The 22,086-nt window shown below is 52.7% G+C and overlaps 1 protein-coding gene across 1 annotated transcript in view; it reads right to left on the bottom strand.

Annotated features, from left to right (window-relative positions):
* Positions 1–334: 334 nt before the first annotated feature.
* The window catches only part of PTPRA (protein tyrosine phosphatase receptor type A), a 110,568-nt gene continuing 88,816 nt past the window's right edge, over positions 335–22,086 (bottom strand). The window contains exons 7-23 of the mRNA XM_054391556.1: positions 21,043–21,116; positions 18,444–18,580; positions 16,455–16,545; positions 15,898–15,974; positions 14,265–14,301; positions 13,336–13,433; positions 13,077–13,196; positions 9,949–10,115; positions 8,086–8,221; positions 7,212–7,361; positions 6,995–7,088; positions 5,972–6,048; positions 3,510–3,644; positions 2,912–3,037; positions 2,219–2,370; positions 1,792–1,927; positions 335–466 (exon numbers count right to left, since the gene is read on the bottom strand). Of these exons, the coding sequence (XP_054247531.1) occupies positions 392–466; positions 1,792–1,927; positions 2,219–2,370; positions 2,912–3,037; positions 3,510–3,644; positions 5,972–6,048; positions 6,995–7,088; positions 7,212–7,361; positions 8,086–8,221; positions 9,949–10,115; positions 13,077–13,196; positions 13,336–13,433; positions 14,265–14,301; positions 15,898–15,974; positions 16,455–16,545; positions 18,444–18,580; positions 21,043–21,116 (1,882 nt within the window). The 3' untranslated portion in view covers positions 335–391. The remainder of the gene's footprint in view (positions 467–1,791; positions 1,928–2,218; positions 2,371–2,911; positions 3,038–3,509; positions 3,645–5,971; positions 6,049–6,994; positions 7,089–7,211; positions 7,362–8,085; positions 8,222–9,948; positions 10,116–13,076; positions 13,197–13,335; positions 13,434–14,264; positions 14,302–15,897; positions 15,975–16,454; positions 16,546–18,443; positions 18,581–21,042; positions 21,117–22,086) is intronic.

Here is a 22,086-nt window from a genome sequence, read left to right as displayed (position 1 = left end):
TTAATCCAAACAGCAATGCTATTTAATTCCCCAATAAAACATTGGAAAAAATAAAAATAAAATAAGAAAAAAACCAAACAACCCCCCCAACAAACCAACCCCCCCCCCAAAAAAAAAAAAAAAAAAGAGGAGCCAACAGGATGTGCACTAACACTTTGCTACACATAAAATCTCCAGCTAATATGAAGCTTATGGTACCAACCTCTAACCCAGGTAAGATATATACACAGCTTGGTTTTTTGTTGGTTCTTTTTTTTTGGTTTTTTTTTTTTTTTGAGGGGGCAGGGGTTATATTAACAAACAGAATATTACAAAATATTAAAGAAGGCAACTCTTCTGTCATTTTGTTTTTCAGGGTGTGGATTTTGTTGGTTGTTTTTCTTCTCCTTCTTCACTTGAAGTTGGCGTAGTCCGAGAAGGCGTCGATGTATTCCTGCACCACCTTGTAGCAGAATTCGTACTGTTCCTGGGGGGATGTAGGGAAAGAGCAGAATTAGACCATGGGAATTTACAGTCACAGTGTGGTGGGGCTTGGAATGGACCTCTGAAGATTGTCTAGTCCAACCCTCCTGCCAAAGCAGGACCTCTGGAGATCATTCAGTCCAACCCTCCTGCTAAAACAGGACCTCTGGAGATCATTCAGTCCAACCCCCCTGCTAAAGCAGGACCTCTGGAGATCATTCAGTCCAACCCTCCTGCTAAAGCAGGACCTCTGGAGATCATTCAGTCCAACCCTCCTGCTAAAGCAGGACCTCTGGAGATCATTCAGTCCAACCCTCCTGCTAAAGCAGGACCTCTGGAGATCATTCAGTCCAACCCCCCTGCTAAAGCAGGACCTCTGGAGATCATTCAGTCCAACCCTCCTGCTAAAGCAGGACCTCTGGAGATCATTCAGTCCAACCCTCCTGCTAAAGCAGGACCTCTGGAGATCATTCAGTCCAACCCCCCTGCTAAAGCAGGACCTCTGGAGATCATTCAGTCCAACCCTCCTGCTAAAGCAGGACCTCTGGAGATCATTCAGTCCAACCCCCCTGCTGAAGCAGGGTCACCCCACAGCAGCTTGTCCAGGATCACAATGTCCAGGTGGGTTTGGAATCTCTGCAGAGAAGGAGACTCCACGATCTCTCTGGGCAGCCTGCCCCAGGTCTCCAGCACCCACACAGCAAAGTTTTCCCTCCTGTTCAGACAGAACCTCCTGGGCTCCAGTTTGTGCCCAGTGCCCCTTGTCCAGTTGCTGGGCACCAGTGAAATGAGTCTGGCCCCATCCTCTTGTCCCCCACAGGCCCTTTAGCTCCTGTGGAGCATTGATCAGATCTCTCTGACTGCTCTTCTCCAGGCTAAACAGCCCCAGGGCTCTCAGCCTTTTCTCATGAGAGATATTCCAATCCCCTCAGCATCTTGGTGGCCCTGTGCTGGATTCTCTCCAGTAGTTCCCTGCCTCTCTTGGACTGGGGAGCCCAGAACTGGACCCAGTACTCCAGATGTGGCCTCCCTAGGGCAGAGCAGAGGGGGAGGAGAACCTCCCTTGACCTACTGACCACTCTTCTTAATGCACCCCAGGAGACCGTTGGCCTTCTTGGCCACAAGAGCACATTGCTGGCTCATGAGCAACTTGTCCACCAGTACTCCCAGGTCCCTCTCTGTGGAGCTGCTTTCCAGCAGGTCATCCCTCCCCTCATGAAGAGAGAATCCTTCATCTGAGGAAGTCTTTACCCAACATTGAGTCCCCTGCCTGCTCCTGCTGAGGTTTGGGGTGGCAGGAGGGGCGTGGGGGCACTCAGCTGCACTTACCAGTGTCTGCACCATATGTGGCCTCTGTAGTCTCAGACTCTTCACTGTCTGAAAGACGTCGAGAATCCCTTCTGCCTTCACCCTCTCCAGGACAGTGCTGAGTGCACAGAAGGTGCCTGTTCTTCCTGCTCCAGCACTGGCAAAGAGAATCAAGAAGGTAAAGGAAACCATCCATGCTGGCTTTGCTCAGGGGACAATTCATAGGGGAACTATCAGAGAACTAACTGGAGGAGCCCTGTCCTCTCCCAGTTTAGCTAGGACACACTCTACACGAGCTCAGTCAAGCAGGAGAACCCCATACCACATCTGCCTGGGCTGCTCCAATGCAGCCCAAGTCTTCTGAAGGACCTTTGATCATCTCCCAAGCTCCTTGGAGAGCAGGCCCTCTTGGAGGGGTGGCCAACCCCTGGCTTCACCCAGGCCTTACCTGCAGTGCACAGTGATTGGGTGGTTGCCAGACTGCTGCTGCTGCTTCTGCACAGCTGCAATGATGTTGATCATTCCCTTCCCATCCCCAGGGATCCCAACTTCTGGCCAGCCATGGAAGTGAAACTGCCGGATCTGCCGGCTCTTGTTTTCCTGGTGGAAGAGCACAGCTCGAGGTCAGGAAGTTTTCAGGAGACTCATACCAAGAAACCCAGCAGCTCAGGGCTTTGGGAAGACCATCCACTCAGGAAGGATGTCCATTTGTGGAGAGGAGGCATTCCCAGAGCATGGAGCAGGGCAGGATGTGTGGAATGGGGAGCAGGAGAGAGGCTGGGTGGTGAGCACAGGGACTAGGCAGGAGGACGATGAGGGCTGCTGGGTGGTGGGCACAGGGACAAGGCAGGAGGAGGATGAGGGCTGCTGGGTAGCACCAGCAGGGGGACTAGATGAGAAGCTATTAGCAGGAGAAGAACTCTCAGTGGTGGGAAGGAAGCACAGGTACCAAGATGGGATTGAAGTGGATGGATGCTATGATGGGATGACAGGGAGATGATGGATGGGGCTGAAGATGCCAGGGGGGAGGTACAGCACTTGCAAGAGGACTCACAAAGCACCATAAACATCAGCAAGAGCTGATGGCAGCCAAACTCAAGAGCAGCCAGAGCTCCCTGCAGGGGGAAGGCCACACTCTTACCCTTGTGTTTGTTACCAGCAGGTCCCGCACCGTGTAGCTCTCACACTCCTCCTCTTTTTTCAGCTCCACAGTGATGTCTCCATAGGACACAGAGCCATCAGATGGCCAGTACTGGGCACACTTCTCCTGGGAGAGCAGGAGGAGGCAGGGTGAAGACCCTCTGGTTTTCTCATGGGCTTGAACAGAAGAAGTTGTCTACTTTCCCTTCAGAGGGCATCCTGCTCACTGCAGGGATGGTGGACTAGATGACCTTTAAAGGTCCCTTCCAACCCAAACCATGCCATGATTCTATGATTCTCCTAAGGCTGGCAGCTGCCCAAAACCAGGTGGCATCCCACAGGCTTGCTTCAGAGAGGAGCTGCCTCCTGCACCCAAAGGTGCTTTGAGAACTGAAGGTTCAGAGTTGCAACTCCGGGTCTACAAACAACTGGATTCTTTGCATTGGAAGTGAAGGGTGAATTGTTTTTGCTACCAGAAAAGGGGGGAAGTAGCACCCAACACATGTGGCATGGGCAGTGCTGGGGCCAATGGGGCATATTAAGGGGTGTCCCTGATGTGTTTTGCTGGTCCTTAAATGCAGCTATCCCTGGGCACTCACCTGGCCTCTCTCCTCCAGCTCCGTGAGCATCACTATGGAGCAGGATTTCCACTCCCAGATCATCCTCCAGAAGTCCTCTATCGTGTGCTGCAGTGGTCCCTGGCTGGCAATGTAGGAGTCCTTCTGGCGATAGCCCTGTGATGGGAACACAGGGACAGAGGTGAGCTGGCACTGCCTGGATGTGGGAGCAGAGGGAGGAAGGCTCTTGGACATGGTGGGGCTACCAAGCTCAGCTGCACTTCAGGAGCATCAGGACTGTGTAAATCACTTCAAGGGAGGAGATTCTACCCCTTTGTTCTGCTGAGAGCCCACCTGTAGAGCTGGGGCCAGCTCTGTAGTGCTCAGCACAGCACAGACATGGACCTGTTGGAGCAGGGCCAGAGGAGGCCATAGCAATGCTGGGAGGGCTGGAAGCCCTCTGCTGTGAGGCCAGGTTGAGAGTTGGGGTTGTTGAGCCTGGAGAGAAGAAGGCTCCAGGGATCCCTTCTGGTGGCCTTTCAGTGCTTCAGGAGGCCTGCAGGAAGGATTGGGACAGATTTTTATCAGGGCCTGTTGTGACAGGACAAGCAGTGATGGTTTGAAACTAGAAGAGAGAGATTCAGATGGGAGAGAAGGAAGAATTGTTTTACCCTGATGGTGGTGAGACCCTGGCCCAGGTTTCCCAGAGAGGTGGTAGATGCCCCATCTGTGGTACCATTCCAGTTGAGGTTGTTTGGGGCTCTGAGCAACCTGCTCTAGGAGCAGATGTCCTTGCTGACTGCAGGGGGGTTGGACTAGACGACCTTTGTAGATCTGCTCCAACCCAAACCATTCTATGATCCATGATACACAAACCCCATCCTAAGTCTGGCTGACTCCAGCTCTTCCACAGCCAGAAAATGCTTCTGTTTCCAACCTCCCTCCAACATTCCCCCTGTGGCCTCTCTGCAGACTGTGACTAAAGACACTTCGTCATTTGGAGCTTGTCGTTGAAGCAAAGTTCAGCAGAGGCAGGAAATTAAATCCTCACCAAAACTGGCTGAGGTGACATTTCAGCTCTCTGATCTCCACCCTGCTCCCAGCTGTGCCGTGTCGGACGCTCCTGCAGCCAGAGCGACCCATGGGACACCCAGCAGAGGAGATTTCAGGGAGCTATTAATGTGGGAGGTTGTAGACGGGAGGATGCTGGTTTTGCTGGTTCAACATAGGGCTGCAATTGTTCATTTGGGGCAAGAAAAAAAAAAAAAGCCCCTGCTATTAGGAGATGAAAATAGAAATGGGGCTGGAAAAGAGCAAAGCTCTGTCATGCAGCCAGCACTAGCACCATGGCACCAAGATCGATACTCCTAGGAGATGTCCCCCCAAGTCAACAGCATTACTCACAAGAAAAGGATGTGCAATCACTTTGCCTCCTTCCTGCAGGGAGGAAAGCACTTAACCTCTCTGCCTTGCCTCCTCCTGTCCCCCAGACAGGTGTAATGGGATTGACCTGGCTTTCCTCAAGGGTTTTGGGATCTGTGTACTGCTCCCTTACCCAATCTGCTGGATGTTTTCTGACCAAATGAGCAGTGCAAGGGAGCAATCACTTCCCTGGCTACCTGCATCTGCTTCTGCAGAGCCATCAGCAGAGCCCAGAGTTGCAGAAGGGAGACCAGCATGTGGAGACTCTGCTCAGGCTCCAGCTCTCCTCTCCCACCACCCTTGTCACAAGGACACTGTATGTACAGAGAGGTTTCTTGGAGGAAGGAACCACTGCCATAGAATCACAGAATCACAGAATGTTAGGGATTGGAAGGGACCTTCAGAGATCATCAAGTCCGACCCATGCCAAAGCAGAGTCACCTAGGGCAGGTAACATAGGAATGCATCCAGATGGATCTTGAAAATCTCCAGAGAAACTTCTCTGAGCAACCTGCTCCAGGGATCCAGAACTCTCACAGTAAAGAAGTTTTTCCTCATGTTGAGGTGGAACCTTCTGGGCTTCAGTTTGTGCCCATTGCCCCTTGTACTGTCACAAGACACCACTGAAAAGAGCCTGGCCCCTTCTTCTTGACACCCACCCTTCAGATATTTGTAGTCATTGATCAGATCCCCTCTCAGTCTGCTCTTCTCCAGGCTAAACAGCCCCAGGTCTCTCAGCCTTTCCTCCTCACAGAGAAGTTCCAGTCCCTGCAGCATCCTCGTAGCGTCCACTGGACTCTCTCCAGCAGATCCCTGTCCCTCTTGAGCTGGGGAGGCCAGAATTGGACACAGTATTGCAGGTGTGGTCTCAGCAGGGCAGAGTAGCTGGGGGAGGAGAACCTCCCTTGACCTGCTGGCCACACACACTCTTCTAAATGTACCCCAGGAGACCATCTGGTGGCATGAAGCGAATTCAGCTGGAAAGAGCCTGACAAAGCCCAGAGAAGGAGTGTTTTGGGACAATTCCTTTTCATAGGAAGCAGCATGGGTAGAAGATGGAAAGCAGCTGAAAGAAGACTCACGTCAATGAAGGAAGCGTTGACGTAGTCTGTGTTCTCTTCACCTCTCTTCACTGGAATGATTACTCGGTTGAACTCATCTGAAACAGAAGGGCAATGAGCTGAGTTTTGGGGAAGACCTTCAAAGCATGACTCTTTGATAACCACACATGGCCTGGGAAGACACCAAGGCCTAGGTGAGACAACAGAGATTTGGGAAGGAGAGCCTTGCCTCAAGTGGGACAAGGAGACTTAGTTCTGCCTTCTCTCATGCCCTGGTTGGGGAGAGAGAAGGGGATGATGACTCCAGGAGCAGACCTGCTCAACACAAGGACTCCTTTCTCCCTTGAGGCATAAAGTGTCAGGAGCACAAAGCTACTGAGACAAAAGTCAAGGCAGTGACAGGACAGAAGGAAAGCAAGAAAGCCCAAGAGCAGAGTTGTATTTGGCCATAAAACCTACCTGCCCTTGACTCTGCCCCATCCCTTCATGCTATCCCTGCTGGAGCAGGGGGCTGGACCAGATGACCTCCTCCCTTCCCACCTCAGCTATTCTGTGGCTCCACTACTGCAGGCACAAATGTCTCAACAGCTCCTGAGCATTCACAGAACCCCAGAGGGGTTGAGGTTGGAAGGCACCTCTGGAGGACACATGGTCCAAAGCCTGCTCAGGCAGAACCACCCAGAGTGGTCCAGATGGCTTTTGGGTATCTCCAGAAAAGGAGACTTCACAACCTCCCTGGGCAATCTGTGCCAGTACTTGGTCATTCTCACAGTCAAAAAGTGTCTCCTGATGTTCAGAGACACCCTCCTGTGCTTCAGTCTGTGCCCATGGCCTCTGGTCCTGCCACTGGACACCACTGGAAGGAGCCTGGCTCTGTTCTCTTTGCACCTCCCCTTTAGGGATTTATAGACATAGATAAGACCCCCCAGAGCCTTCTCTTCTTCAGGACTTTGCACTTCTCCTTGTTGAACACCCTGAGGTTCTTGTTGGCCCATTTCTCCAGCCTGACTCCTGTCTCCCCACACCCAGCAGGCAGATACTTACATGGAATTATCTGAAGCACCCTGTTCTTCTTCATGTTCGCTGGCAAATTGCCTGTCCTCATCTTGTCATTCTGAATTTTGATTGAAGTGAGCTTCTGCAGAGGAAGGAGAGAAAGCAGAGGCAGGTTTCAGAGCCACCCAGGGCCAAGGAAGCACCTAGTGGTCCCAGCAGACCAGCACCATCCTAGTGGATCCACCAGAATGAGAACCATGCTCACCTTGAACTCCTCTTCCAGCCCATTGCTGCTGGTCCCTGGCACTTTGTTGTAGATCTTCTGAAGGTGGATCTCCAATGAGGTCACCTCCAGCTCTGTGTCACCATAGAGATAGTGCTCCAGAAGTGCTTGGTATATAAACACATACTGCATCTGCAGGGGTTGCAGGGAGAAGCCATCAGCCTCCAGTCCATGCTCAGCAAGGGCAACCCAGTGTCAGTGGACGTGCTGGCTGCAAACCCACTGCCCACCTATCCTCACTGGGCAGGTGGCACCTCTCTGGGACCTTCCTGCTGCTCTGCAGGGACTGGGACCTTATTTACTACATTATTCAAAGCTGACATGACACAAAAGCTTCCCCAAGCCTGGAGAAAAGGAGGCTGAGGTGAGACCTTCTGGCTCTCTACAACTCCCTGAAAGGAGGTTGGAGCCAGGTGGGGGTCAGTGTCTTCTCCCAAGGAACAAGCAGTAGGACAAGAGGAACTGGCCTCAAGTTGCACCCGGGGAGGTTTAGGTTAGACATAAGGAACAATTTCTTTCCTAAGAGCGTTGTCAAGGCCTGGCCCAGGCTGCCCAGGGCAGTGGCAGAGTCCCCATCCCCAGAGGGATTTCAAAGCCCTGTAGAGGTGGTGCTGATGGCCACGGCTCAGTGGTGACCTGGCAGTGCCGTGTTGACAGTTGGCACTCGACGACCCTAAAGCTCTCCTCCAACCAAAACAATTCTCCAAAGGAGATTACAAAGAGCAGGAGCCAGCCGCAGGCTCCCTTTTTGCAGCCTCCTTGCCGAAGGAGGGTTGGTGCTGAAGGCCATGGGGCTGGGGGGTGAGCAGAGGTGGGAGGGGCGGGCGCCGGGAGAGGGCCCCGGGGGCACACTCACGTCGGTCTGTACCATCTGGCAGCGCTGGGCGCGGATGCGGCTGACGAAGCCATAGACGTCCACCTTGCGCTCGGCCTGCATCATGTCCAGCATGGCGTCGATGACGATGAAGGTGCCGGTGCGGCCCACCCCGGCGCTGGGGGAGCAGAGGGACCAGGGCTCAGGGCTGCCCTGCCGGCCTCGGCCTGCCTGCCAGAGCGGCCGGCAGCGAGCCAGGCGCTTCCCAGCAGTGAGTAAATAGCAAAAGCTGCTCTGGAGAGGAGAGAGGTCCCCGGCCTGGCGCACAGCATGGCCTGAGATGCGCACAGCACCTCCAGCAGCTGCTGGAGGGCAGGAAGGCGCTGAGCAGGGTGAGCCAAAGTGAAAGCTGAGCCAGCTACAGCTTCTAGAATCTGCATGGGCTGCCTGTTGCTCCTTCCAACCACCCCCCATCATGTGAAGGTGAGCCCACAGGGAAGCCCTGATCTGTGCTGGTATAGAATCATAGAATCATAGAATGGTCTAGGTTGGAAGGGACCTCCAAAGGTACTCCAGTCCAACCCCCACTGCAGTAAGCAGGGGCACCCTCAACTAGATCAGGCTGCCCAGAGCCCTCTCGAGCCCCACTGTGAATATCTATACGGATGGGGTAACCGAACCATTAAGGAGAAAAAGAAAGATCAGGCCAGCAGAGGCTATGGATAGACAAAGCTCAGCTGTCTCCCAAGAAGAAAGCTGGAAAGGTGGATTTGGGAGGCTGAAAATGTGACCATCACTGCTTTAACTGTGGGGCCTTCCCTTACTGGAACATGGACCTCTGTGGCTCTGCTCTGCCTAAAGCACCTCCATGAGAGGTTAAACATGGTGGTCTCCACTCACAGGCACACTATCAGCTGAGCAGGGTTAGTTGGGCAGTAGGGTTCTCAAGGACTGGAACAGGCTCCCCAGGGAGGTGGTTGAATCCCCATCCCTGGAGGTGTTTCAAAGAGGCAGAGATGTGGTGCTGAGGGACATGGTTTAGCAGCAGCCTTAGCAGAGTTAGAGAATGGTTGGACTGGATGATCTTAAAGGGCTTTTCCAACCAAAGCAATTCCTTGATTCTGTGATTCTGAGTACTGCTTCCCACAACAAGTGATTTTGCCCTCCTTGTGCAGAGGCCCAAGGGAGATGCCACCAGCAATGGTGCCTAGATTGGCTCACTCAGTATCCAGCTCTCTCAAGTGACCACTTAACACAAGCTCTAACACCACCATCCTCTGATTCCAAGAAGCTCATTCAATTCAGATCCATTTTTTCCTAACATTCCCATGTGGAACATTCCTGTTTAACATGGGAAAGTTAAATAAAAGAGGCCTAACCAAAAAAAAAAATCCCTTTAGTATTACACTGGAGATGCTTCCCAAGTAGCCCCTCACTACAAGGAGGACATTTTGGTGCTGGAGCATATCCAAAGAAGAGCAACTGAGCTGGTGAAGGGCCCTGAACACAAGTCTTATGAGGAAGGGATGAGGGAACTGGGCTTGTTTAGCCCTCTACAACTCCCTCAAAGGATGCTGGAGCCAGGGTCTCTTCTCCAAGCAACAGGACAAAAGGAAACAGCCACAAGTTGCACCAGAGGAGGTTTAGGCTGGACATGAGGAACAATTTCTTCCCCAAAAGGGTTGTCAAGCCCTGGAAGTGGCTGCCCAGGGAAGTCCCCATCCCTGGAGGCATGGATGTGGTGCTTAGGGACATGGTTTAGTGGCAGAGGCTTAGAAGCAGTGGTGGGATTGTGAGCTCTAGGTGAGCAGTTGGACTTGATGATCTCAAAAGCCTCTTCCAACCTCAACGGTTCTATGGTTCTATGACCCTGGAGAGGCTGAGGTCAGCATGGCCAGGACATACCTGCAGTGCACCACTATTGCTCCTGCATACTGGGGATTACATGTCTTCACTTTCTTCAAGAACTTCAGCATCCCAATGGGGGTGAAGGGGACCCCAAAGTCAGGCCAGCTGGTGAAGTGGAACTGTGTCACCAGGCGCTGAGGCTTCTTGTTCGTGACATCGCCCACCTGAAGGGGAAACATGGACTCCGGTTAACGGGAACCCCTCAAATCTCCTTTCCTTCCCCCAGAACAAGGGCAGAGAGGGAGCTGCAGCCCCAAGGCTCAGCTGGACAGCTTCAAATTCACTAGAGTCCACAGGCAAAAGGCTTGTCAGTCTCTACCAGCAGTACAGTTTAATTGTCCAGCATCACATCCTGCATCCCAGGGGTGAGAGATGCCAGCCCGGGCTTGGCTCCAGCTCCAACCTGACAGAAGCTGCTGTACTCCGTTCCCAGCCAGCTCAAACAGAAGCTGCTGCTTCCCTCCTTCTCCAGGCTGTTCAGCCTGGAGGAGAGAAGGCTCCAGGGAGACCTTCTTGTGGTATTTCAGTACTTAAAGGGGGCCACAGGAAAGATGGGGAGGGACTTTTCACCAGGGACTGTAGTGATGGTTCTAAACTAAAAGACTAGAGAGAAAGAAGAAATTTTTGCCACTGAGGATGGGGAGACACTGGTGCAGGTTGCCCAGAGAGGTGGTAGATGCCCCATCCCTGGAACCATCCCAGGTCAGGTTGTTCGGGGTCTGAGCAACCTGCTCTAGTTGCAGATGTCCCTGCTGACTGCAGGGAGGTTGGACTGGATGACCTTTAAAGGTTCCTTCCAAACCAAACCACTCCATGATTCTACAGTTCTCTGATCCTTGCCCATAGCATCCTTGTATTAACAGCAGGAGAGGAAATCACCCACATCCAGGCTGTTGGAGTGAAGGGTGAGTCTCAGAAGAACCCCACTCAGGGTCCAAACAGGTTTTCTGTCACCAGCTCTTCCTTGTCTGCTTTCAAGAGCAGCAGGAAAACAAACAGAGTGACTAAGGCACCCAGAGCCAGCAGAAAACAGCAATGAGAATGGAAAGCCATCAAACCCAACACTGGGCTCTGCCTCAGCTCATGGGATAAATGGGATTATTTGCAAGCATTAAGTATCCAGGATAACAGCAGGATCTGACACTGCTAACACCAACTGCTGGACTATGACAGGACTCAATTTCAGCCTTGGCATCCATCAGCTTCCCTCCTGCTCTCAGCATAACCATGCTGGTACCCACTGGGAACAGGCTCCTGGATGGTTAAGGTGAGCAAGTTCTTAGTATCTCTAGTTTAAAATGAATGCTGAAGTTATTTCATCCCAACTCTCCTCTCACAGCAACTCAAAGGACTAGAGGAGCTCACAGAATCACTATGGCTGCAAAAGACCAACAAGATCAACAAGTCTAACCATTATTTAACTCTACTACTACACCATATCCTTGAGCACCATATCTAAATGGCTTTCAAATACATCCAGGGATGGGGATTCAACCACTTCCCTGCACAGCCTGTTCCAGTTTTTGAGAACCCTCTCAGCACAGAAGTTTTTCCTAATGTCCAACCTCAACCTCCCCTGCAGCAATTTGAAGCCATTTCCTCTTGTTCTACCACCTGTACCTGAGCAGAGGAGGCTGATCCCCACCTGGATCCCACCTCCTTTCAGGGAGTTGTAGAGAGCAGTGAGGTCTCCCCTCAGCCTCCTTTTCTCCAGACTAAACAGCCCCAGTTCCCTCAGCTGCTCCTCTCCAGCCCTGTTCTCCAAACCCTTCACCAGCTTTGTTGTCCTTCTCTGGACCTGCTCCAATGTCATTCTTGGAGTGAGGAGCCCAAAACCGACTCCAATACTCAAGGTGTGGCCTCACCAGTGCCCAGTACCAGGGGACAATCATCTCCCTCTAGTCCTGCTGGCCACACTATTACTGATCCAGGCCAGGATGCTGTTGGCCTTCTTGGCCACCTGGGCACACTGCTGGCTCATGTTCATCTGCTGTTGACTAACACTCCCAGGTCCTTTTCCACCAGGCAGTTTCCAGCCACTCTGCCCCAAGCCTGGAGCAAGCACTGGGGGTTGTGACCCAAGCACAGGACCTGGCACTTGGTCTTGCTGAAGGCCATGTGATTGGCCTCAGCATATTGATCCAGCTTATCCAGATCCCTTCCTACCCCCTCCAGCAGATCAACACTTCCACCTAACTTGGTGTTGGCTGCAAATGTACTGAGGGTACCCTCAACCTCCTTGTCAACATCATTGATAAAGGGATTAAACAGGAGTGCCCCCAGCACTGAGCTCACCAGCACCTGTTGGATGTCTAGCACAGGGGAAGGCAAGGGAAAGGGGAAGGCAAGGGAAAGGGGAAGGGAAAAGGGAAGGGGAAGGGAAGGGAAAGGGAAAGGGAAAGGGGAAGGGGAAGAGAAGGGAAAGGGGAAGGGAAAGGAAGAGAAGGGAAGGGAAGGGAAGGGAAGGAAGGGAAGGAGGAAGGGAAGGGAAGGGAAGGGAAGGGAAGGGAAGGGAAGGGAAGGGAAGGGGAAGGGAAAGGGAAGGGAAGGGAAGGGAAGGGAAGGGAAGGGAAGGGAAGGAAGGGAAGGGAAGGGGAAGGGAAGGGAAGGGAAGGGAGGGAAGGGAAGGGAAAGGGGGAAGGGAAGGGGGAAGGAAGGGGAAGGGAAGGGGAAGGGAAGGAAGGGAAGGGAAGGGAAGGGAAGGGAGGGAAGGGAAGGGGGAAGGGAAGGGAAGGGAAGGGAAGGAAGGGAAGGGAAGGGAAGGGAAGGGAAGGGAAGGGAAGGGAAGGGAAGGGAAGGGAAGGGAAGGGAAGGGAAGGGAAGGGAAGGGAAGGGAAGGGAAGGGAAGGGAAGGGAAGGGAAGGGAAGGGAAGGGAAGGGAAGGGAAGGGAAGGGAAGGGAAGGGAAGGGAAGGAAGGGAAGGGAAGGGAAGGGAAGGGAAGGGGAAGGGAAGGAAGGGAAGGGAAGGGGAGAGGAGGAGAGGGGAGGGATGGAAGGGATGGGATGGGATGGGATGGGATGGGATGGATGGGATGGGATGGGATGGGATGGGATGGGAGGGGATGGGAAGGGAAGGGAGGGGATGGGAAGGGAGGGGAGGGGATGGGAGACACGAGCCCTGGCACCTGCTGGATGCAGAACTTCCGCACAGTGTAATCCACCAGGACAGTCACGTCCTCCACGGACACTCGGATGTTGCCGTAGGTCCAGCAGCCCTGGTCTGGCCAGTACTGAGCACACTTACACTGTGGGGACAGAAGACAGGTGCAGCTGAGCTCTGGTCCCTCTCATGCCTGGGACTGGCTCCAAGACATGCCCACAGGCATGAGATGTGCCAGATTCAGCTGGGTTAGACACCAGCCTAAGAAGCTTTCTGGCACCTACCTCTTTCCTCTCTTTCAAGTTGGTCACCATGACAATTGTTGCTGTGTTTTGCTCCCAGATCATCCTCCAAAAATCATTCACGGTTTCTTCCTTTGGTCCTAAGGGGAAGGTAAAACAGACAAGTGGTCTCTGGGACCCTCAAGGGCTGAGACTGAAACCCAGAGTATGAGAAGTCACACACCATGGATGATGCAGCACAGTTTTTGCCAACAGATGTCAGCACAGGAGGTGTTTTGGTACCCAGCAATCGCAGCTAACCCGAGGGACAAGAGCTGGGCTTTTGGGGGATGTTTTATGGTGAGCCCCAAAAGGGGAAATCAGACAAATGGAGCACGGAAATGACTTGCCCAAGATCTTGTGCTCTTTGACTAGGAAAACAATTTTGGGAACAAACTTTGGACCAGCCAAACCAGGGGAGCTCTGCAAGGTGCTGTGCTGTGGTTAAACTGGCACAGCTTCATGGAGAAGAAGGACCCCAACTCAACCACCACCAGAGAGAGCTACAGGAATAGAAGATAGATTGAGACAGTTGGGGCTGTTCACGCTGGAGAAGAGAAGGCTCTGAGGAGACCTATTGTGGCCCTCCAGTATCTGTAGGGGGCATACAAGAAAGCTGGGGAGGGACTTTTTAGGGTGTCAGGTAATGATAGGACTGGGGGGAATGCAACAAAACTAGAAATGGGTGGATTCAGATTGGATGTTAGGAAGAAATTCTTCCCCATGAGGGTGGTGAGAGACTGGAACAGGTTGCCCAGGGAGGTGGTGGAAGCCTCATCCCTGGAGGATTTTAAGGCCAGGCTGGATGTGACTCTGGGAAACCTGCTCTAGTGTGAGGTATCCCTGCCCATGGCAGGGGGGTTGGAACTGGATGATCCTTGAGGTCCCTTCCAACCCTAACAATTCTATGATTCTAATAACAGACTGCTCACCTTGTGCAGCAATGAACTTGTTTTTCTCTTGGTACCCCTGCAGAGCAAAGGGAGATAGAGATGAGTATGTTCAGCACACAAGAACCATGAAATGCATCCACCATAGACAGCCACTGCCTGCTCTGTGCCTCAGGGTGCCCCATGGAGAGAAAGGGCTGCAGCCCCTGAGGGAAGAAACAGCACTGACAGTGGGGCAGAAATGATGACAAATCCCTGTGCCAAGGGTCCCTGCCCCACAGCAACACTCTCCATGCTCATGTGAGGTGGGGATGACCCCACCTGTTGGCACAGCACACTCATGAAGTGGTACCTGCCAGTCCTTCTGCTGGGATCAGAGCCTGCATCCAGAGCATCAGGTGAAAATCAGGATTCATCTCTGGGAGATGGGCCTGCTGAACTCATGGGGATTGACTGTGTGTATTTCCTAAAGGACAGTTACTGGTCAAGAGAGTAAAAAGCTCTTCTGGGTATTCCTTCTTTTTATGTGCTTCCATCTCTCTCCAAGCCTTCTTCTTATCACCCTTCCAATTTCTCTGAGCTATATGGTGATAATCACATGGGACCCATCTCCTCCAAGAAGCAGAGCAGGGCAATGGTGCAGCAGGTGACACAGGAAGGATGTGGACCTGCTGGAGTGGGTCCAGAGCAGCACCATGAAGATGATCAAAGGGCTGGAGCACCTCTCTACGAACACAGGCTAAGAGAGTTAGGGTTGTTCAGCCTGGAGAAGAGAAGGCTCTGGGCAGACCTTAGAGCAGCATTTCAATACCTGAAGGATATTGAAGGAAGGCTGGGGAGGGACTGTTTAGAAGGGCCTGTGGGGATAGGATGAGGGGCAGTGGTTTGAGACTGGAGCAGGGGAGATTTAGGCTGGACATCAGGAAGAAGTTGTTTACAATGAGGGTAGTGGAATACTGGAACATGCTGTCCAGAGATGTGGTTGAGGCCCCATCCCTGGAGATATTCAAGGTCAAACTTGACAGGGCCCTGAGCAACCTGATCTAGTAGCAGATGTCCCTGCTGACTGCAGGGATGTTGGACACGAGGACCTTTGAGGGTTCCTTCCAACCCAGTGCATTCTATGATTCTGTTCTAGCTGGGTTTCTTGATTGTTTTTCATCCCCTTCCCACATCCAGCCCTGCAAGCTGGGCTGATGACAAACCAGCCACATCACTCATCAGCTGTTAATCAGAAACCCCCAGTTCCTGCAGGAACAGTTCCCAAAGCCCTTCCAAACCAGCTGGCTCAGCTTTGCAGCACCCCAAGAAGTGCAAGTGTGGAAAAGAGGAGTGGGAAGAGATGTGACAATGGCAACACAACCAAGCAGGGGCAGAGATAGAGCCAGAATTTGAGCCCCAGCTCTCAGCCTCTTATTCCACTTATCCACCTTTGTCTGGGCTCATGACATGGAGTGGAGCACAATGAGCTCTGCCACAGCCATGCAGAGGTTAGGAGATGAAACAACAGTAGCATTTATCATTCTGGAGGAGCTGGGGAGATGGTAACACAGGAGGTGTTTTCTTAACCATCCTCTCCCAGGCACAGGCCACACCCCACAAAATCCCCCTGCTCCTGGTGGCACCAGGCACCGCTGGCTGGGTGGAGATGTCCCCTTCAGATCACAAAACTCACATTAATGAAGGAGGCATTGATGTAGTCGGAGTCAGGAACCCCCTCAACAGGAGTCAGGTGAACCCTGGAATGATCATCTGGAGGAAAATTAAAGCTCTGCATTAAAACCAACTTCCTCCACCCAGCTGACACCAGATCTGGTGAGAAAGCCTGGTGTTGGAGTGCAGCCTGGGCTTGCTGGTTACCTCCCGGGCCCAAACATCTTTATCACCCCAAATTCTTCTCCTTTCAGCCTAGAGATATGCTAGACCTTGCTCAAGGAAGTTTCTCACAGATCTAAGGAGGTGCCCAAGCCAGCCCACCACCCCATGGCACCTGACACCAGCTGGCTGTGCTGGCATTTCCCACCCCTATCATTTCCCAAGGTCTCCTGACTGCTGGCAGCTTCAGGAAGCTTCTCCTTGTAGGTATCTAAGGCTAAAGCAGTTGCAGCCACCCAACCAGCAGGTGAAAGAACCTCAAACATGTTCTCACCCACCCCAAAACCAGGAATGGGGAGCCCTGGCAGGGCCACCAGCTGTTTCCCATTTTCACCCCCAGTCAGCTCTGATACCTACAGGGTAAAATGTTCACATATCTGTTCTTCTCCTTGTTCTCCTCCTTGGAAGCAGCTTCACACGTGGCCTGTATGGGACACGCTGGGAGAGCCTGTAAGGGCAGGAAAGGGGAGTTTCCATGATGTTGCTGAATACTGGAACAGGTTGCCCAGGGATACAGACCTGATGTGGCCCTGGGCAGCCTGATCTAGTTGGAGGTGGCCCTGGTCACTACAGAGGTACTGGACAAGATGGCCTTTGAGGGTCCCTTCCAACCCAGTGCAACCTGTGGATGCTCTTACTCATGGCACAGTAGTAACCACGACACAACTGGTGTTGGTGCACACCACATCTGAGCATCTGACCCTTCAGACATGTCCCTAACACCTCCACACCTCACCTCCACCCCAGCACCAGCTCCTTGTCCCCAAGGCAACCATTTAAACATCCTGGGCTGAGGCAGAGAGAGCAAAACCCTTCTGAAACATAGTATCTGGAGTCTCAGGACCCACGGACACGAGGTGGCAGCAAAGTCTCCAACACCAAACCCACCAGCCCAGCAGTCCAGGAGCTTGCTTCTGACTGGGAAGGCTCCTGTTGAGGTTTCCTCCATTAACAGCAATGCTAACAGTGACCCAGCTCAAGGCTGAGTCACCCCAGCAGATACAGGGATGGGAACGGACACCCACGCAGGGGCTGATTCTTCATACAGCAGTGCTAGGCACCTTTGGGATAGGGAGTGCTGGGGTCACAGGTGATGCTGTCTCAGTCCCAGGAGCTGGGTTTCATGCTGGAGCAGAGGAGGGGCTTCCCCAGCACCTCTCTGGGTGAGGAAGTGGATGAGAACACACTGGAGGGATTCACCACCCCATCCTCCAGCTGGTGGGACAGCTGTGCTTCGGCTGTGGAAGTCTTTAGGGCAAGGGAGGATTTATAACTGCCAACCCCCCACTCTGGGCACTCATGGCACCTATTGGGTTTCACCACAGCATGGCCAGGAAGGGTGTCAAGTTGTGCAGCAGCTGGAGAACGTTCAGTGGCACTTGGGCATCTTCTCACCACCCTCGTGTTGCTGTACCATGGCTTGGACCTAAGGCTTGATGTGTTTGCAGATGCCACCTTGCAGACAACCAGATCAACAGAGGGGTTTCTTCCATTGATGAGGTTGGTGCAGAGTCCAGGCAGCTCAGCAGCTGCTAGGTTACATGCTGGGATACTTCAGCCACTTATTTAACTTGCTCTCCTCCCTCCTTTCTGTGCTGCCTCCTCTTGTAATGCCGAGGTGAAACGGCTTTATTGTCACAAGAATCTCCAGAGCTCAGCAACATGGAGAAGAGGTTGCAGCCATCTCAGAAGAGATGCTCCAGCATCGTGGGAGAAGCACAGTACCTGAAGGGCTACTGTTGAAGGCCAACTGTTGTCCTATAAATCAGCATCACTCCGTTTCAGAGTTAACAGCTCACTGACACAGATGGGGTCACTTCTGCTTCTGTGTCAGAGCTCCTGTTTTGGTGGTTTGTGGATTCAAGCTAGGATTGGGAGGAGGGAGACAGCACTTGGGAGGAGACCAGCAGGCAGGGAAGACCCCAAGACATCCAGAACACCTCCTGAACCCAGAAAAACAGAACCCCATTGTGAAGCTTGCCAGAAACCCTCTGCTTTCTGTAGTGAATATGAGGGGTGGTGGCTTGCCCACCATCACAGCAGACCTAGGGCCAGAATCAATCTTCCCAGCTCGCAGCCTGAGGCACAGGAAGACCTTCAGTCCCTCAGTGAAGCTCCCAGATAAGCTCCTCAGAAGCACAACATCCAGCACCATTATTTTATCGACTGGATTACCCCAGGCTGTTGTGCTGTCCCCTGCCCAGTACCACTGCAGCTCCTCTCTGGGGTGCCAGCTGCTTTGTCCCTGCTCTGCCAAGCCAGACCAGATTTTTCCCTGCTGTGCACCCTAAGCCTGACACGGAGGGCAGCCCGTGGGATGTGAGGGCAAGAGGTGAAGGCACTCACGTTGAACTCCTCCCGGAAGAGCTTGTTGTCGTCGGCCATGCGGCGGTTGATCTCCTCTTCCAGCTTGTCCACGGGCAGGGGAGGGTACTTCCGGTTGGTGCTGGGGGAGCGGGCCAGCAGCGGCATGCTCTGGGGCTCTGCAACGACACCTGGGCATCAGAAGTGCCCACCAGGCTGCTCCCCCTGCCCAGCACTCAGCTGTGCCCAGGTGGGCACAGAGACCTTGTGCACCCTGAGCTCTCCGCTTTTATGGTCACCATCCCCCTATTTTCATAGCATCACAGAATGGTTTGGGTTGGAAGGGACCTTAAAGATCATCTAGTTCCAACCTCCTGTCCATTTTCCACTAGACCAGGCTGCTCAAAGTCCCAACTAGCTTATAATTTCCTGGGCTTTTGCTCTTCCTATGGGTGGTACACAAAAGCCTGGGCATGCTGTGATAATATGAAACTCTTTCAGCACCCTGTAGTTGAGCATTATGCTGTGGTAGAGGGAGGATGGGACAAGGAGGACCAAAACTAACAACCCCATGAATGCTCCAGGCTTGGGGCAGAGTGACTGGAAAGCTGCCTGGCAGAAAAGGACTTGGGGCTGCTGGTCAACAGCTGGCTGAAGATGAGCCAGCAGTGTGCTCAGGTAGCCAAGGACAACAGCATCCTGGCCAGCAGGACCAGGGCAGTGAGGTACTGGGCACTGGAGAGGCCACACCTTGAGTACTGGATTTAGGTTTGGGCCCTCGCTCCAAGGACATTGAGGTGCTGGAGCAGGTCCACTGAAAGGCAACGAAGCCACTGAAAGGTCTGGAGAACAGGTGTGGTGAGGAACAACTGAGGCAACTGGGGTGGTTCAGCCTGGAGAAGAGGAGGCTGAGGGAAGACCTGATTGATCTCTACAACTCCCTGAAAGGAGGTTGGATCCAGCTGGGGGTTGGTCTCTTCTTCTAAGGAACAAGTGATAAGACAAGAGGAAATGGCCTCAAGTTGTGCCAGGGCAGATCTAGACTGGACATGAGGAACAATTGCTCCCCAAAAGGGTTGTCAAGTGCTGGCCCAGGCTGCCCAGAGCAGTGGTGGAGTCCCCATCCCTGGAGGGGTTTCAAAGCTGTGCAGATGTGGTGCTGAGGGACATGGTTTAGTGGTGACCTGGCAGTGCTGGGTGAATGGTTGGGCTTGATGACCTTAAAGGTCTTTTTCAACCCAAACAATTCTATGGTTCTATGATAATATGAAACTCTTTGAACACTCTCTGATCAAGTATTACACTCCCATAGAGGCAAGAGAGGGCAATGAGGACCAAGTCATCAATAATGGGGGATGAAGATCATCTCACTTTGAAGTCAGACTTCACCCTTGCTCACCTGGAACATCTGGCACCATCACAGTGATAGAGCTCCCAGGTGGACACAGCAAAATTAGCTGCTGCTCTTGCTTCTTTAGTGAAGCCAAGAAAGGCCAGCTGAGGGTTATACCAACACCACTGATGGTTTAGGAAGTTCACACCTTTGTTCACAGTGATGTAAAATGGGTTGGGAAGGTCTCAGCTGCCAACAACAAAAAAAAATGGTGCTGATTTTCAGTTAGCACTTGCTCTGAAGGTGTTTGGAAGGAGCTCAGGAAAAGGACCTGAAAACAATGTGACCTCATGGCCGAGAAGGCCAATGGCATCCTGGGATGCATTAAGAAGAGTGTGACAAGCAAGCTAGGGAAGGTTCTCCTCCTCCTGTATTCTGCCCTAGGGAGGCCACATCTGGAGTATTATGAGCAGTTCTGGGCTCCCCAGTTCAAGAGACATAGGAGAGGGTCCAGTGGAGGCTACAGAGACGCTGAGGGGCCTGGAGCATCTCTGTGAGGAGGAAAGGCTTAGAGACCTAGGGCTGTTTAGCCTGGAGAAGAGCACCCTGAGAGGGGATCTGACCAATGCTCAGCAGGATCCTGGGGAGCAAGAGGATGGGGCCAGACTCTTGTCAGTGGTTGCCAGTGACAGGAAAAGGGGCAACGGGCACAAACTGTAACCCAGAAGGTTCCATCTGAACATGAGGAGAAAATTCTTTGCTGTGAGGGTGTTGGAGCCTTGGAGCAGGCTGCCCAGAGAGGTTGTGGAGTCTCCTCCTCTGGAGAGATTCCAAACCCACCTGGCCATTGTGACTCAGGGCAAGCTGCTGTGGATGACCCTGCTTTAGCATGGGGGTTGGACAGGATGATTTCCAGAGGTCCTTTCCAATTCCCACCACGCTGGGATTTTGTGAAGCTGCATGTGCCTTGTGGCTGTGTTGGAAGGGGAAAGGCACTGCATGGTCAGCAGACCAGCCTGGGTAGGTCTCTGCTGCCCTGAGAGCTGCCCTGGAGGACACAAACCAGCCCTGCTGCTGCCTCTTCAAGGGGTTTATGACATTTTGGGAATATTTACAGTTTTTAGGAGAAGCAGCGGTTATTTCACCAGCCAACTTGGGCTGAGTGCAAGCAGGGTGAAAAAGCCCACAACCCTAAAACATTCTGTTGTTCTGAAGAATGTTTGCATCAACCCCTTTTGATATGACCACAGTTTATTCCTTCTGTGAGATGTGTTTTTGCTCCCCGTGTGGCACCAACACAGGTCTCACCTGCATCATCTGTCCTGCCGTTGGACAATCGGAAGGAGTTGGAGTGACTCCCTGCTTGCTTGTATTTCTTGAACCTGCCAAAGACAAAGGAGTGGAGAACATCAGAGGTCACCTTCTGGGTGACAGATGCAGCCATCATGGCTTGATGAGCTAGCTGGTGGCTCCAAGAGGCTACAGAACCTCTAAAATCCTCCCAATGAGCCTAAATTTGACCACATCTGGAAAGGTAGCAGACCAGAGCAAGGTGAAAGCCAGAAAGCTCTAAGGCTGCTCTTTCTGGAGGACACCCCAAGGAGTTCCTGCTCCATGGGTGGATTCAGCAAAGCACATAAACCCCAGGGTGATCCATCCTTCTGCAGCACAGCTTTTAACATGAAGCAGCTGCTTGTACTGGCTGGCCCGAAGCAAAGGGTTTTGCTGAATCACCAGGCAGGCAGCAGTGAGCAGAAACCCTTTTGGAAGGGCTGGAAGCCAGGTGGGGAGGACTCAAACTCCCAACTCCTGAAGGCAAAACTCTCCTCGGCCTCACTGCAGGCCCAGAGCCAAGACACCAAGGGACATTTTTCCACTGCTAAGGAAATTGTTTTTTCTTTTTTTATTAACTTACTTGATTGCCACCATGGGGAGTGGATGAAAATGTTTACTGCTGGAGAATAAACACCCTCTGCTCACTGAGCAGATATGTGCTCAGGGCTGGGGATGCCACACTTCGGGCAGCCCAGATGCTTGGATCTGGCAAGAATGGACCTAAGCATGCTCTGTTACGCTGTAGTTCCAGGTGCAGCATCACCCAGCACTCTGCTTGTACCCCACTGGCAGCAGAGGATGCACAGGCACCATGCACAGGTTGTGGGTACCCAAGGCAGAGCCTGGCTCTGGATGTCAGATCACAAGGGATACCAAGATGGGAACCCAGGAATAACATCCCTGCTTATACATGGAAAGAACTTTCTGGCTCAAGTTCAGCTTCCCTGGATAACTCAATCCAACACCCTCAGCCTTGCACAGAAAGCTCACCTGCCTTTTTACCACGCTGACAGGACC

Source organism: Indicator indicator, chromosome 23 (assembly GCF_027791375.1).
Source record: "Indicator indicator isolate 239-I01 chromosome 23, UM_Iind_1.1, whole genome shotgun sequence".
NCBI classification, from domain to species: domain Eukaryota; kingdom Metazoa; phylum Chordata; class Aves; order Piciformes; family Indicatoridae; genus Indicator; species Indicator indicator.
Note: the sequence above shows the minus strand (reverse complement) of the source record. Positions and strands in the feature narration are given on the sequence as shown.